This window comes from Heteronotia binoei, chromosome 4 (genome assembly GCF_032191835.1).
Source record: "Heteronotia binoei isolate CCM8104 ecotype False Entrance Well chromosome 4, APGP_CSIRO_Hbin_v1, whole genome shotgun sequence".
NCBI classification, from domain to species: domain Eukaryota; kingdom Metazoa; phylum Chordata; class Lepidosauria; order Squamata; family Gekkonidae; genus Heteronotia; species Heteronotia binoei.
In genome coordinates, this window is record NC_083226.1 from 59,893,881 (window position 1) to 59,911,385 (window position 17,505).

General features: G+C 45.6%; 1 protein-coding gene across 1 annotated transcript in view; it reads right to left on the reverse strand.

Moving 5' to 3' along the window:
• JAK2 (Janus kinase 2) overlaps positions 1-17,505 on the reverse strand; it is a 130,831-nt gene that overhangs the window by 4,474 nt on the left and 108,852 nt on the right. Inside the window, exons 17-23 of the mRNA XM_060237378.1 lie at positions 15,800-15,950; positions 14,730-14,866; positions 12,858-13,047; positions 9,786-9,910; positions 1,339-1,511; positions 1,028-1,145; positions 55-168 (exon numbers count right to left, since the gene is read on the reverse strand). Coding sequence (XP_060093361.1) covers positions 55-168; positions 1,028-1,145; positions 1,339-1,511; positions 9,786-9,910; positions 12,858-13,047; positions 14,730-14,866; positions 15,800-15,950 — 1,008 coding nt within the window. The remainder of the gene's footprint in view (positions 1-54; positions 169-1,027; positions 1,146-1,338; positions 1,512-9,785; positions 9,911-12,857; positions 13,048-14,729; positions 14,867-15,799; positions 15,951-17,505) is intronic.

Sequence of the window (17,505 nt, forward strand, 5' to 3'; positions counted from 1 at the left end):
AAGAAAGTTACCCCAAGTGGAAGAATAGCAACAGAAAATACTCCATTTCAATACCTCATCAGGGCATCCATCAGGTCTTGGCAACCGTCCGTTATTTTTCAAAAGCTCTATCAAATGGTACACGATCATCTGGTTTTGCTTATCATTGCCAATCATGCGCATGAATTCCTGAAACAGAAATCTATCACTGAATCCAAGTCAAATTAATAACACTGGAGCATGTGTAAATGTTTTAAGAGAAAGTCCTCTGCAGAAAGCCTGCTCTTTTTTTGACTGATGCAACACAATATGCCAGAGTCAAACTCTTAATATACCAATGAAGCACTCTGTTTTCAATGTAAATCTGAAGATAACACCTCTGTGTTATCTTAAAATCTCTTCATTTTATGCAATTGAATTTAACACTGAGCCTCTGAGAAGAGGTTTTTTCTTCTCACCATATACAGAAAACGTTAAGGAAATCAGGACTCTCTTCCAAACACAGCAGATGGGAACTTGCCCATGATCACTTTGGATGTTCTTGTGTAAACTGAGGCAGCGAACTTTGTCACAGATCCTGCAAACTATATGTCCCAAACTAACACTTTCCTTTCCATGTCTCAATTGTAAGCCTCTCCGAATGTTATCTCTCATTGTGCAGGGAGGGATGGTGTCTCAGTGGTAGAGCATCTGCTTGGTAAGCAGAAGGTCCCAGGTTCAATCCCTAGCATCTCCAACTAAAAAGAGTCCAGGGAAATAGGCGTGAAAAACCTCAGCTTGAGACCCTGGAGAGCTGCTGCCAGTCTGAGTAGACAATACTGACTTTGATGGACCGAGAGTCAGTATAAGGCAGCTTCATATGTTCAGTGGGTTGGACTAGAGGACCCTGGAGGTCCTTTCCAACTCTATGATTTCTTAATGAACTCATGCTGGATTACACAGAGTAAGTCAATACAACAAGACAGGACATCCAATAAACAATGCAATAGGACTTGGACAGTAGAAATTGGGAACAGAACTGAAGCAAAGCATAAGTATATATACAAACCGCTGGAGGGCTTTTGTTCTTGTCTATGTACGTGAAGAGTTCGTACAGAACCACACCAAAGCTCCACATATCTGAGGCCACAGAAAACTTGTTATCTGTCAGTGATTCTGGAGCATACCTATAATGCAAGGGGAGAAAATGGGAGAGAAAATATAGACTATAAAAAGCAGCGATTGTATGCATTTATTATATTTCTAAATGGAAGTAGAGGCATTTCAATCCCCATTTAAAGGACCAAAACTTTCATGTAAAATTCCTCTGTAGTTTCCTCCATCAGTTAACATAGATTCAAGCAGCACACAAAAACTTACCAAAATATAGGACTCTCGCCTGGTTCCTTTACTTTGTAGTACTCTTTGTCTTGAGGCAAAACTTTTGTCAAGCCAAAGTCTCCAATTTTAACTCTGTTCTCATTCTCCACCAAGATGTTCCGCGTTGCAAGATCTCTGTGAATGTATCTTTTTGTGCCCAGATACTCCATTCCCTGAACATAAACATAAGCATTATGAAATCAAAGTTGGTACATAAGAGAGGTACATAAGAGAGAGAGAGAAGATACTACCTTTAAGCTGATTTGACTCAGGTTTCCCTGTTCCCCACTGAAGCTGCTTTTGCCTTCAGCAACAAAAACAAAACACACCAACAGGAGGTCCTCTCAGATCCCCTGAATGCTGCCTCATACATTGTTTGGCTCTGACAGCTCCCTTTTCCTCAATCCTCAAATGCTCACTCAAGAAGCAGTTATTAAAATTCCTATGACAAAGAGTAACACATATACTTCAGAGTAAGTCTCACTGAATTAAACTGGACTTGCTTCAAAATAATCATGCTTGCAACAGGGGTACACCACTGGACTGTCAACTGAGAAAAGCCAGAAAAAACCTAGCCTGCTTCTATGTCTTTGACTGGGACCCTGATCAGTAGGTGAAGTTTCTTGTGCTATGGAGATAAGTATTATGACATAGTAATGTTTGCAGATCAAGAGAAGAAAGCAAACCATACAAAAGAGTATCAAGCAGCAGCATTCCCATATTTGGGCATATCTACTTAATATCAACCAAACCACCACTAGATGTCACCACTGGTGCTAAGAGATGCTAAGAGATGAGGCCAAGATAATCAGAATAATGCTCTTAACTTTGCTCCATAGATCACCTGATCGTATTGATGTACAGCTAGCATTTTACAAAGGAAACAACTCCTCTGGTTTTCTATGGAAGACAAGTGGAAGAACGCTCAGACCCAAGCTTCCACCTCCTTCCCATTGGTTTATACAACTCCTCTGTTTCCATTCATACACTATACTGGGAAAAGACAGGTTGCTTACCTGTAACTGTAGATCTTCGAGCAGTCATCTGTGCATTCACACTTGTGGGATACTGCACCTGCGCCGGTCCCCGATTGGTATCTGTAAAAAGCCCGGGATTTTTCCGCGGTCGGCGCAAATGGGCACGCGCAGGCGTCCCATCGTGCATGCTCACCGGCGGCATCGCGGCAATCCCGCCAGTTCCTTCCTGATCGCTGGAAGCCCCTACTGGAGGGAGACCGTCAGCACTGGGGAAGGAGGGCGGGTAGTGTGAATGCACAGATGACCACTCGAAGATCTACAGTTACAGGTAAGCAACCTGTCTATCTTCTTCGTGGTCTCTGTGCATCACACTTGTGGGAGATTAGCAAGCAAAACATACCTGGAGGCGGGGAGACGGTCAACCGGAAGCAGCAACTTGTAGCACCGCAGTCCCCAACCGAGTCCTCTGCTGAGCATGCATGTCCAGCGCGTAGTGCTTCATGAAGGCATGCGGAGAAGACCAGGTGGCAGCCTTGCAGACATCAGCCAGGGACATGCCCCTCAGGAACACCACTGACGTCGCCATCGCTCTTGTGGAGTGTCCATGGACAGGCCCAGGTAGCGGCCTCTTCGCCAACAGATAACAAAACTTAATCGTCTCCGTCAGCCACTTTGAGAACCTCTGGGACAAAATCCTGGAACCTAACTTGGGAGCAGCATATGAAACAAACAGCTGCTGGTCCTTACGGAAAACTTTTGAACGCTTTAAATAAAAAAGTAAGCCATGCTTAACATCCAGGGCGTGCAGCCTACGTTCCTCCTCTGAGGAAGCATTAGGGTAAAAGGTTGGCAACCAGACTTCCAGGTTGAGGTGGAATTGGGAGACCACCTTCGGGAGGAAACTAATGTCTGGGGCCATAGAAACCCCAGTCTCTCTAAAAACTAGATAAGGGTAGTCACAACGCATCGCTGTGAGTTCCCCCACGCGGCGTGCAGAAGTGATGGCCACCAAAAAGGCAGTCTTCCAGGTCAGAAGCTGCAGAGAGCACATGGCCATTGGCTCAAAGGGACGCCTTGTTAACATGTCCAGCACTAGCGTCAAGTCCCACAGCTGTGGGGGTGACCTTGATGGTGGATGCAGCCTAAACAACCCCTTCAAAAACTTTTTGGATTGAGGATGGGCAAATACGGAGTACCCCCCCCCCCACACGGGATTGTGGAAGGCAGATATTGCTGCCAAGTAGACCTTGATGGAGGAGAAAGCCAGGCCTGCATCCACTAAGGACAATAAAAAGTCAAAAATCGCCGACAGACCCACCTCATTTGGTGAGGCCAATCGGTCAGCCACAAAGCTCGAAAACTTCCTCCACTTCCTATCATAGGAAGCACGGGTGGAAGGTTTCCTACTGTTCATTAGGACCAGCTGTACCCTGTCGGAAAACTCTACTGGTCTATCAACCACACTGTCAGCTTCAGGTGTGGCACGTTGTGATGTAGCACATGCCCCCCCTGAGACGACAGAAGGTCCGGCTCCGCTGGGAACTGATAGAACTCCCCCCCCGACAGTTGGAGCAGGATCGAGAACCAGTTCTTGCGGGGCCACCATGGGGTCACCAGGATGCAGTGTGGCCTTTCCCTTGCTATTTTGTTGACTACCTTCGTCAACAGTGGGAGGGGCAGGAACATGTAGAGGAACCGGCCCACCCAGGGAAGCAGGAGCCCATCTCCCAGAGATGCTGGATCTGCCCCCCCCCGGAGCAGAACATGGGGCACTTCGTGTTCTCTGCTGTGGCGAAGGCGTCCAGCTGTGGGTACCCCCAATGCTGAAACACTGGCTCTAGGAAGCGCCACTGCAGCTCCCACTTGTGCGGGGACGCCCCCCCCCCTGCTGAGGGAGTCTGCCTGGGTGTTGAGGACCCCCGGAAGATGTGCCGCCTTTACGAAGATGTACTGGAGGCACTCCGACCACAGGTCCATCGCCAATGTACAGAGCCGACGAGACACTGTCCCACCCTGCCTACTGATGTAGCTCAAGGCAGTGGTATTGTCCGTGAGCAGTGCTACTGTCTTCCCTGCCACCATCGGGCGGAAGGAACGAAGGGCAAAGTGCACTGCCAGCAGCTCTAGATAGTTTATATGGTAGAGAGTCAGCTTTGGCGGCCACTGGCCCCCCACACACAGGCCATCCATGTGAGCCCCCCAGCCCCACAGGGAAGCATCCGTGGTGATGGTCATCGTGGGAGCCAGAAGGTGGAAGGGGGCTCCTTGACAGATGTTGTCCTTCGACTCCCACCACAGCAGCGTTTGGAGCGTCTTTGGTGGAATGGTGAACCTCTTTCGAGGTGAGTCTCTGGTTGGACGAAACTGACGAAGGAACCATAGCTGTAGGCCTCGCACGCTTGTTGTCGCCGCCATCAGCCCCAGCATCCGCTGGAGCTGCTGCGCTGTGCCCCACCTTCGCCTCTGAAGTAACTGCACCATATTTACAATGTCTTCTGCCCTCTGGGCAGGCAGGAATGCCCGATGACGATTTGTATCCAGCACTGCTCCTATGAATTGCACTGTCCTTGATGGAGCGAGCTGCGATTTCTCCAAGTTGACCTGCAACCCCAGGGTGTTGAGAAGGCGTAGGGTGATAGCGATGTGAGATGACAGGCTTTCCCTTGACTTCGCCACCAGGAGCCAGTCATCTATGTACGGAAAGACGACCACTCCCTGGAGCCGAAGATGGGCAGCCACCACGCTCATCATTTTTGTAAACACCCGAGGTGCCGTGGACAGGCCGAACGGAAGGGCTGTGAACTGGAAGTGCTGGGAACCCACTGCAAACCTGAGAAAGCATCTGAACACTGGGTGGATGCTGATATGGAAATAGGCATCCTTGAGATCTAAAGTTGCCATCCAGTCCCCTTGATTGATGAGGGGCAGGATCGATTGCAGCGTGGACATCCTGAACTTTTGGTACAGAATGAATTTGTTCAGATTCCGAAGGTCCATAATAGGTCTCAATCCCCCGTCCCTTTTGGGAACCAGGAAGTAGCGGGAATAGAACCCATCCGTCCTGTCCTCCACTGGCACCTTCTCTATGGCTTGTTTCTGTAGGAGGTTGGTCACCTCTGCCAGCAGAGGCGAGGAAGGGGGAGTGGTGACTACCACGGACTGCTCTGGAATCTGTGCAAACTCTATTTTGTAGCCCTCTTTTATGATGGACAGAGCCCACCTGTCTGATGAGACCAGCTCTCAGGCAGGCAGGAAAGGGCGGAGGCGAATAGCTCATGAGTTGGTGGGGGTGATGACGCGTGCGGTAAAAAAGTCAAAGCCCCTGCTTTGTAGGGCGAGCACCCTTGGACTTGCCTGCAGGTTGGGTGCCATAGTGGCTTCTATTATTGCCCGAGTAGGCCGGCCTGTCGGGCTGAGAGGAGCGAGGGCGCCATTGTTGTTCTGAAGGAGACTTGTGGTACGGCTTCTTGGCCCAAGGCTTGTGCCACTGTCTGGCTCTGGGTTGTTTGTGCCTGCACCCCCAGGTTTCTGGAGGTCTTTAAGTTCTTGTCAAATTCCTGCAGAGCATTGTCTGTTGTGGCGCTGAACAGGCCGTCTTCCTCGAACGGCAGGTCTTCTACGAGCGCCTTAGTGTCCTGCTGCAGGGCAGTAGATCTCAGCCAGGAATGACGGCGGATGCACACGGCAGACGTGATGGCCGCAGCCGACACATCTACATGTGTTTTGCTGCGGCCAGCTGCTGCTTGGCCACAGCAAAACCCTCCTTCTGCAGCTTCCTCGCTGCCGCCTTCTTGTCTTCGGTGAGGGAGGAGAAGAGAGGGGTGAGCTGCTCCCACATGGCATACTGGTATCTCGCCATGTGGGCCGCATAGTTCGACATTTTCACCCCGAGGGCTCCTGCGGAGAAAATCTTCCTCCCCATGCCGTCGAGTTTCTTCCCCTCCTTGTCTGGTGGAGCAGAGTGAACCTTACGTGACTTGGAGGAGGACGAGATGATGACTGAGTTCGGCTTCGGGTGTGTAAAGAGGAACTCAGCCCCCGTCTCCTGGACCTTGTACATGTGGTCCAGCTTCCTCGAAGACACCGGTGCTGATGACGTCTTCTTCCAGGGCTCCTTCACAGCCTGCAAGATGACCCTGGTAACTGGCAAAGCTGCTGCCGTGGATGTGTCTCTTTGCATGTTGTCAAAGACATTGTAGTCTACGACTGGCTGCAGCTGCGAGACTGAGAGGGAAAGGGTGGCAGCCATTCTCTTCACCATCTCCGCATACGACTTCAGGTCCTCCGATGGTGAGACCGGAAGATCTTCGGCCGTATTGGAGTCTGGCGAAGGTTCCCAGGTTCTTCCCTGGACGTCGCTCTCCGATCCCGACGAAGAGGACTCCCGACGTGCCGAGTGCTCTGACAGAACCGGCGTCGATTCCCTCAGTGGCAACTGGATCGGTGGTGATGGTCGACGCTGGGGTTCAGTCGGCAGGTTACGCCTCTCCGGGGGAACCAACACCAATGCTTTCCTGGATCAGTGGGACATTTGGGAGAAGCAGGACATTTCAGACTGCTGCTCCCAGTCCGGGAACTTCCTCGGATGGTACCACTGGTACGGAGGGTAGTAGGAGTAAGGCGACTGCCATCGATGCTGCTCCCACGGGGGTATCGATGGAAAGCGATGGGGCTCGACTGGTGGCTCCAGCTCTCTCCTGCCTCTAGGTCCCGTCGGTGTAGCCGCGTTGGCTGATGCCGATGCCTCTAGCTCCGAGGCCGACTCGCCGCTTTGCCGATGCGATCCCGATGACAACGACCACTGGGTCAAATCGATCTCCGCTTCCGATGCGGAGAGGCGAGGCCGATGGGCGCTGCCCCTTAGCGTCGATGGGCTGCGGCGTGGGGAAGCCAGGATCTTCCTCGGCGGCTCGGTCGTGACCGGCGCCGAAGCGTCAGGTGAAGGCGATGGAGTGCGTGGCCTTCTCCGCTTCTCCTTAGCCTTAGCCTTCTTGGAGGTGGACTCTCGGGTCCCCGAGTCCTCCCGACGCTTTTTTGCGGGCACATCCACCGATCCTTCGTGGGATCGTTTTGTGGAGCCTCGCTCTATCGGTGTTTCCGCCGCCACCTGGGTCGCATCGGCCGATAAGACCGTCGGGGCCTGGGCATCTGCCATTTTCGATGCCGATGGGCCCGCCGCTGACTTCGGAGGACAAAGTGCCGACTCGGTCACCGCGGCCGACAGTCTCGCCGCCCTGTTCTTCCGCGTTTGCTTGGAGAAGCGGAGACAGTGTGGGCAGGCCTCCACACGGTGCGCTTCACCCAAGCAGAGAAGACACAGGGAATGGCCGTCTGGGGGGGCTATCTTCTTCCCGCAGACTCGGCACCGTTTAAAAAACCCCCAGCGACTGTCCATAGACAACCGTCGCTGAAAAAACCTGCTCAGAGTCCTCTGAGGGGAAAAACTGGGGGGAAAAACAACAGGAGGAAGGCCCCGAAGGGCGCTCCGCCAAACACAAGCAGAAAAACACTTTTTTTTTTAACACTAACTATCTAACTACTTAACTAACTACTACACTAACGAAAACAACAAACAGGCTATATACAGAGAGAAAAAAGGCAAAGGCCAAGAGCTCACCGACCGGGAACACGAGAAACGCTACCTCTCCGCGCAGCGGTCAGAAAGGAACTGGCGGGATTGCCATGATGGCGCCGGTGAGCATGCGCGATGGGACGCCTGTGCATGCCCAATGGCGCCGACCACGGAAAAATCCCGGGCTTTTTACAGATACCGATCAGGGACCGGCGCAGGTGCAGTATCCCACAAGTGTGATGCACAGAGACCACGAAGAAGATCTATTATTCTTTGCCAGTGTATTAGCCCTATTATATTATGTTCTCTTTATTTCAAAAATGTGTGACATTCATTTAAAAAGCTGTTAATGGAACTTTTGTTGGAGGCTAACCAGACTTTCCCCTTAATTTTCCCCTCCTGTTCATTCCTCCTTCTAACAGATCTATCCAACAGCCATGCCCGTACTGTACTTGGTCAGGGAGAAGATGGGATGACCGATCCAAAGGGCAAACCACAGCAAGGTAATTGCTGTGGCTTCTCCCATATTTTCAAGAACACCAGCTCACCTTACAAAATGCAAGATGCCCCACCCAGCTGCTTGATGAAGCATTACTGCTATTTTACCAGAAGCAATACGTTCTCAGGATAGACTGGCCACCCCATACCCTGTTTGCTACTGTAGATCCCAAAGCATAACTCCACCACTTTACTGCCCCAGATCAAAAATACTTGCTGTTACTTTTTTGATTTATCAATTAATTCTAGAACTACTTCTTCAGATACCTGTTTGACTCAATTCTTTGCATGGGCTCCCTGAGAAATTCTGTTCAGACAGTATCTATCTGCCCAATATTTTTCACAGCAAAGACAGAAGCAAAGAATTTATTTCACTTATCCATAATTTCCCTTTTCCCTCTAACTAATCCTGTTACATTTTTGTCATATAATGGCAATGATGGTTTCCTGCTTCTGATTAATTTAAATAAGTTGTTGGATGTTTTTCTAGCAATAGGCACCTTTCTCGCATGCCCTACCTTCAATTTCTGTTACCAGAGATTTTGCCTCCTTAAGTTTTTACTATTTGAGCTAGACTCCCAGTTTCCATCCATCCACACCTTTAATGGCATAACATACACATTTAGACAACTCCCAGTTTCTAAAGAAGACCTGCTTTTCTTTTCTGGCCATTCATTAATCATGTTGACCTCTTCTTGGTATTTTTCTACCCTTCCTAATTAGCAGTATACATTCTAAAGGTAAAGGTAGTCCCCTGTGCAAGCACCACTCGTTTTTGACTCTGGGGTGACGTTGCTTTCATGTTTTCACGACAGACTTTTTACGGGATGGTTTGCAATTGCCTTCCCCAGTCATCTACACTTTCCCCCCCAGCAAGCTGGGTACTCATTTTACCGACCTCAGAAGGATGGAAGGCTGAGTCAACCTTGAGCTGAACCAGCTCCCACTGGGATTGAACTCGGGTCGTGAGCAGAGGACTCTGACTACAGTACTGCAGCTTTACCACTCTGCGCCATGGGGCTCTTCTGTATACATTCTAGGCTGAGCTTTTATTATTGTGGTTTTAAAGAGACTCCAAGGATCATGAAAAGTTTGACCATCCTTTTCAATTGCATTTTGAATTAATCTCTTTATCTTTGAAAAGTTGCCACTTTTACAATATATCTGCGTTCAACTTTCCAGGCAGCTTACTACTAACATGTAGTTTGAATATGAAAGCCCCATATGGTGAAGCTATTGCTGACAATGCAAATTAGCTCAGAGTTTAGACTGTAAGCTATGTTGAACCATGAGAAAAGACGGGGTAAAAATGTTTTAATAAATACACAGATCCGGAGTTCAAAGTGAAAAACCCTGACAAATATAACCAGTAGCATAATAACATCTGTGGAATTTATTACCTTGCATATCTGTGAAGCATACTGAAGGAGTTTCTTATGATCCAGTCTGTCTTTATGTTTCTGGATATAGTCGCGTAAACTTCCATAGGGTAAATATTCCATTATCAACTTCAGGTTTCTCCGACCTTCAATATATATATATATATATATATGTATATTTAAACGTGTCAAACCCTTTCTTTATTTCAACAAATTCTCAAAATCTGTTTGCCATTTGGCCAGTAAGCACATATCTTCAATCATTCAAATAATGAAGTTGATAAGGTCAGATGCATTTCATGTCCCAGATTAACACAAACAACACTAACAGTGCAATCTTATGAAGATATACTGTGCAACTTTACTTACCTACTATTAGTTTCAGTACGTTTAGACTACAGTAACCTTGCATGGAACTGTGCTGTGAGCCATCAAGTCACTTCCAACTTATGGTGACCCAATGAATTAATGACCTCCAAAACATCCTATCGTTAATAGCCTTGTTCAGATCCCAAAGACTGAAGGCTGTGGCTTCCTTGCCCGAGTCAATCCATCTTAAGTCAATCCATCTTCTTCATTTCTCACTGCCGTCAATTATTCTTAGCATTACTGTCATTTCCAGTGAGACTTGTCTTCTCATGAAGTAACCAAAATATGGTAACCTCAGTTTAGTCATTTTAGCTTCCAGAGAGAATTCAGGATTGATTTAATATAGAACCCATGTCTTTTTTTTCTTTTTTTTTTTGGGGGGGGGGGGCTGCAGAATTGGTAAAACTTTCCTTCAACACATTTGAAATTAATCAATTTTCTTCAAGTCAGCTTTCTGCCCTGTTCAACTTTTACAACTATACACAGTAATGGGGAATACCACAGTATGATTTATCCTGATCTTAGTCTGCAGAGACACATCCTTGAACTTAAGGATTGTTCAAGTTCCTGAATGGCTACCCTTCCAAGACTCAGTCTCCTGATTTCTTAGTTGCAGTCTCCCTTTTGATGGAGCCAAGAAATAGAAACTCTTTAACTGTTTCAGTGTATTCACTGTCAACCTTAAAAGGGTGTAATTTCTCAGTAGTCAGTACTGTTGTCTTCTTAGTGTTCAGCTTTAATCCTCCTTGACATTTGTCCTTTGTCATCAATAGCCACTTCGTCTTTACTGTATTCTGCCAGTCATCTGCAAATCTCAAATTGTTAATGTTCCTTCCACTTATGTACTTTTAAACTATCTGTCCGTCCCTTGGACGCCAACCAACGGTCAACAAAAATAGACCATCTGTGCCCTTACTACAGTTGAAAGATTCATACTACAACTCTGGATAGATAAATGCCTACCTCTGGTAACTTAGTGGATTGCGGACCTTAGAACTTTATAAGTATTTAACTCAAAGCATACAGACAGCAATTGTTTTTATTTTTTTTAAAAAAACATTTAGTCAGTGGATATTGAGTTTTTCTTTTCTTGTGTGTGTGTATTTATTTATTGGGCGGGTTGAAATACAAAAAATTATTTCTACCAATTTTCACTCCACTTTCATGAAAATCTAGTCCAGCTTTCCTCATATGTTCTGCCTACACTGCAAATATAGGCATGCAAAGTATGTTGCTGAAATCCTATATGCACATTTTCCAGTCTAAGCCCATTATGCCTGAATGACTTTAATTAAATTGACTTTAATGACTTTAAATATATTTCATGAGCTTTTCCATTAACACAGAGGACTGCAGTAGCTTGATTAGACAGTCTGACTTCTAGCATGAGTGGATCAGACATGCTATGAGTGGATCAGACAATTGTTTCAGAGGAAAGTGAAATAAACCTGTTAATAATGCATTTTCAAGAAAATGTAAATGCATACAAAAGGAAAGCTCTTTTTAGACTATCATTATTCAATTAGTCACAAAAAGGAGATAGTTAGGCACAGCCTAGTAAAGCTTCCTAAGTGACACATTTGTAGTAGAAAAGACAGGACTTAACAACAGACATTCCTAGCATTGGCCAAGGAAAGGCAAAGAAACTACTGAAATTCTGTATGCTCCAGAAACAAAGAGACTGGAAGCTGATGGAACAGGTAATAAATAGCACAAAACTTTCTCCCCAGTCTGGATGTTAATTATACAGGAGAAAATGTGAAAAAAGTTATACCGTAGTTTAGTTCCACTGGTCCTCTACCATCTGTAATGCTGAGAGCTGTGAATTTACTCCCCACTTCTTACTTCTACTGGTATGAAAGAAGAGTTTGGATCCAACCCATTAGAATTGTACATATTTTTGTTTTCTTTACTTTGAACATACCCACTGATTTCAAGTTATGACAAATCTGTGGTACTACTGGTAGTACATTCATAATTAAAATACATATTTAAATCAAGTGCGGGTGATGAGGGGGAGAGTGTGCTACTGTTGTGTAGTGGTTAGAGTGGAATCCTAGCGTCTGCAAGACCTACACTCTAATTCCCTCTCTACTATGGAAGCTTGCTGGGTGATTCCAGACCAGTTACACTCTCAGCCTGACCTACATCACAGTGTTACTGTGAAAGGGGGGGGGGGGGTCAGAGAAGAAGGAGGAGGAGATTGGATTTATAACCCACCCTTCACTTGGAGCCTCAGAGCAGTTTACAATCTCTTTTCCCTTCCCCTCCCCATAAAAGACACCCTGTGAGGTAGGTAGAGCTGTAAGAACTCTTTTGATAGCTGCTCTTGAGAAAACAGTTCTGAGAGAACTTGTGACTAACCCAAGGTCACACCAGCACCTGTATGTGGAGTGTGGACTCAAACCTGGTTCTCTTAACCACTACACCAAACTGGAGGAGAATGATGAATGAGAAAAGTGTAATATAAATGAAGTAAAAAAATTAATTTAGTTAATTTCTTTGGGAATTATATACAGTTTAAAAAATTGCAGTGGAAGATTGTGAAATTTAAATCTCTATACCACCTCTAATACAGGAACTCTCTGCCTCTAATTAAAAGATTATGTTCTGACATCTACATTTAATGATTCATGGTAACAGGGAACAATGTATAAATTATGAAAGGACTGCTCACTTTATAAATAAAATTAACCAAGGACAGCTATTAAATATGCAGCTTACCAGCGCTATAACAGACTCCTTTATACTTGACAATGTTGTCATGTTGTAAGGATTTGAGAATTTCGATTTCTCTTTCAAAGTCCCGCAGATGTTCTTCTGTGCTGTGCTGCAGCTTTTTAACAGCTACCACTTCCCCTGTGTTGTCCTGCAGTGGGTCATATCGACACATCTCTACACTACCAAAATTACCCTGCAAAACAAATTAACATACATATCCACTAAGAACCTATATAGCAACACACCCGACAGGTTGTTTTCCTAGAGCCAGTGATGAACTACTAGGCCTGCATTGTTGCAGACATTCAACCTCCTGTTTCTGCAGTCCTAGACAGGATCATCACTCTAGCACTTTTAATGAATACAAAAAGTGCTATACTTGTTAGAGTTTTAAGTCATCCAATAAATCCTGTGACGGAATCAAAGGGTTAATGGAGAAGCTGAGGACTCAGAGAGCCCTGAGTCATGTGACCCGAAGGTGGGGGCCAGAGGTGCTCAGAACTCTCAAGTCCTGAGTGATAGCTAACGGCTCAGAGGTTAACTGTCAGAAAAAATGGTCAGAAAGGGAGAGTTGGACTCAGAGTGTAGGAGAGAAGCTTGGTGTGAAGTGAAGCTCTATATACACTCTGTGAAATCAGCCAGGTGGCTGAGCGTGAGGCATACCTCTAGGTCACGAGTGCCCTCTAAGGAAGAGGAAGGTGACAGAGAGTGTCTAAGTGGAAGACCTTAGTGGTCACAGACCTATGATACACTGCTCCTAGGAGTTTATAAGGTGGCTGAGGGAGAGCCATGGGTCTGAGGGAGTCAGGAGAGCTGGGGCTTGTCAAACCAGATGACTCGAGGGACCAGGCACTCAAAGCCCAAGAGGCCAGCCTGATTAAAGTTTAGGAGAGTGGATTAAAAGAAGAACTGTGTACCCTGAAATACCTCAGAGCCTTGCTGGAGGGTCTAGCCGACATACTGGATAGACAATGTTATTCCTACAAGATACAAACTAGCCTCTGTATATACATCCCATCCTCCAGTTAAAGCCTATTTTGTAAATAAAGAACTATAGTTTGCTGTTACGTTCTCTGGTGCCTGTGTGATTGGGAAAGACTTCAAATCTGCAGTGGTCCCCTGCTCATATATTGTATCAGACCCCCGAAGAGACTAACGTATATTTAGCTGCCCTCGCTGAGGCAGGAGGCGATAGGCTGGCGTCGCCATAGCATAGTAGTTGTGATAAATCCCAACAAACCTGAAGAACAGTCTGCACCGCTCAATATATTTATGTGCAGGGAAAGTAAAATACACATTAAAAACTGAGCCAGGAAAGCAACAGGCACTGAAATGCAAACACACTCTAAACTATGCAAGACAAAGGCCCACAAAAGATAAGAAAAGATTCTGGCACAGCAGACTCAGGAAAGGTTTCAAGTTTCCAGGGCAGTATAGGCAGATCTAAAGATGCAGTGATGGTAAGATGCGCAACATGTGCTTAATTATCAGAGTTAGAACAGGCAAATTAAAAGCCCACATCACATTCTTCCCATTAAGTCATCTCTTCTCAAATCTCATTGTGATGATGAGCCAAGTTATGCATACAACTACTTCATCCCCACGGATTCAATGTGGATCAGTGTGGGGGTTTTTACCATAGGGCACTGTGTAGGTTGCTGGGTATTCCTCTCATGGCCTGGCTGCTCCATCCCCCAAACACTATATTAAGGAGGTGATACAGTAAAGAATAGTAAGAACACTGAAAAGAAACAAATGTACAGACTGTTACTTACTTTAAAATTATGAACACTTGTTATAGCTTTACAATGTACCTAGCCCCCACAGCCTTTAGTACTGCATGCCTCTGCAAGGCTGCACATCTAAGCTTCCTACCTTGCCAAGCTGCTGTAAGAACTTGAGGTGTCTCTCTTCAAAATGGGTTGGGTCCCTGCTTTCAAAAGCCCCAGAAAATCCAAGTGCACCAGTTCTCATATTTGGCAACATGTCATTTTCTGTCAATAGTTCATAATCTTGGGAGAAAACACAGAGAAAAAGAAGAAAAAATACTTTTCAGCCTGGTTCTCCATAATATATGATCAAAACCTGTGGTTAACGGCAGCTCAGTTTGCTCTCACCATCAAAATAAATGATCATATCAATGCAACATATTCTAGCTTTCCAGTATTATATTGTTAAGTTATTCCTGAACAGCAACCTAGTGTATTTTGGAAGTCCTATAACACAGATGCTTCTTATTATGTTTATGAATGCTAACAGAATTTGAGATAAATATGTGATTTATGCATATAACAAAGATGTGTTTGTATTTAACAAGTAAATGGGCTGAGGAGACAGGGCTGGTATGTAGTCCAATGAAAACTATTAGGGGTGGAAGTGTTGGTGGCACTGCTACTGTAGCTTAAGAGCTACAAATTTGCCATCTGATTTTGCTTTACATGAATTGGAAGCACACATTCCACTCAACCATAATGAACTAGTGAGACCTTTTAAAATGTTGGGCAAAGCAATTAAATAAATAAGGCTTTTAAGGAATGTCACTTATATAAGTCTAGAGCCTTGAAGAAAACAGTTCAAAGAGCAGTACTTAGCATTTAAAGAGTATGCTATATAGTATTCATAAAGTACTTCACATAACATGTAGTCTCTCCAACTGTTCTGTAATCAAAGTCATAATTGTTCTTCCCTTTTGCAAGGGGGGAAGGCTTGAAGGAGTGGCTTGTTCAGGCTAGCTCTTGGTGCAGATCTGAAAATCTGCAGATCAGGGTATGGGTTCTTAGCTTACTGTTAGACCAGCGCTCTGACTAGGCAATTAGGTTGAATGGCTGCTAAATGACACCTCCTCCCTGGCAACACTTTGTGTCTAGATAACAAAATACATTTTTATTTCAGACTGAGGAACAGAGAGCCATTCAAACCCTTTTACTTCTTTCCTGTTAACGTACCTGGAGTGAACAAACTGTTAAGGTCACGTATAATTGCTCTGAAAGAAGGCCTGAAGTCTGGCTCATAATCCATACAGTTATTTATTAGATTGGCCAGTTCTGTCCAATTTGGAGCAGGAAGCTGGTGCCGGTCTTCATAAAACTGCAGTTTCTAGAATTCAAGACAGTATAAGGATTATACAAAAAACACCAGTTTTAGAACTCTGAGCAGAAGTCTAGTTTTAGAAATGGCTTTAGAAATTCTGAGCAGCTTTGGAACAAAATACAATATGCTTTCAATAGCAGGGGGTGGGTGAGGGATTTTGTTAAGCCTTTGAAAAAGACACTGCAAGCAACATGTAGGGAACAGCAGGGGATGCTTTGCCTCTACTCCAAATCACCTCAATTTGAGACTGATTCCACACTCACCTTTCTCTGGGGCAGGCTTCCATTTCTGGGTGGAGCAAACTGGCGATTTTGCACCAGTTGTTCCATGCCGGCATTTTGTGCAGGGCAAACCCACGATTTGCCCCACTACAGTGTAAACCTGAAAAAACAGGTTTACACTGCAGCGGGGCAAATCGCGGGTTTGCCCCACACAAAATGCCAGCGTGGAGCAATTGGTGTGAAATCGCCAGTTTGCTCCGCCCAGAAACGGAAGCCTGCCCCAGAGAAAGGTGAGTGCAGAATCAGCCTGAGTTTTCCAGTAAAAGTTTCTCGCAAGTCAAAAAAGCCTGCACAGAAGCTGTTCAACAATACCATAACAATACAGAGAGAGCAGAAGAGACTCTTACACTGGAGAAAATTGCTTGCAATGAAAGGAAGTGCTACAATTAGCAGGAATGGTTAGTGGGATCCAACCCAGTGAAACTTTTGAATAAATCCCAATTCAGCCTTTTTCACACACTGGAGTACCCCCCTGAAGATTTTGTTGAAGAATTGCGACTTTCAGGTCATAAATGGAATGTTCCAGTAGTCTGAGTGGTTCTTCCACTAGTTTCTGAATATTGTGAATTTACTACCTGATTTGTGTCTATTTGTTTTCTGAAGTAGGGACTCGCTGTTTGTCCTATCTAGAGATCCTATCTAGAGATTAAAAACACACTGCAGACACATGAATGATGAGGTCAAGATGGTACAGTTGATTTTATGAGGCCCTGCAACAGTATTGTTTCAGTCTGCCTGGAGAGAAAACTCACATCTTGGTTTGCTGCAGGGTCTAGTCTCAATTAAGTGGTCCATTATTGTTAGTTAGAAGCTGTTTTACATTAGGGTGTCAGCCAGCAAGGAAAAGCTGCCACCCAAGGAGAGTGAAAGATGGGTCAGAGTTAACTGATCATGCATTGAGCTGAGCTGAGCTGGATGTGACAACTAGTAGTGTTCTGTAATCTGCTTTGGGCCTGTCTTGTAAAAGGTTATTTCTGGATATCAGTCTATTTTTTTACTGATTCATTTCTTCACTTTATTGGGTGGATACCGTAACTCCAGGAAAGCCTGCTGTAAATCTTTCAGGTATGAGCCCACATCAGAGAAGCAAAAATAAGTACTGCTGTAACATAGAGCTTGGCTATAGATAATACACTGTATGATTTGCTCAAGATAGCAATGGTCAGTGGGTTTTTGATTAAAAGAAGGTGCTGCTTATGTGTCCATAACATGTATGGCAATATCCAGAAAACAGACCTGAGGTGTGGGCTGATCTAGGCTCAGGTTCATGGTGCAGTGAA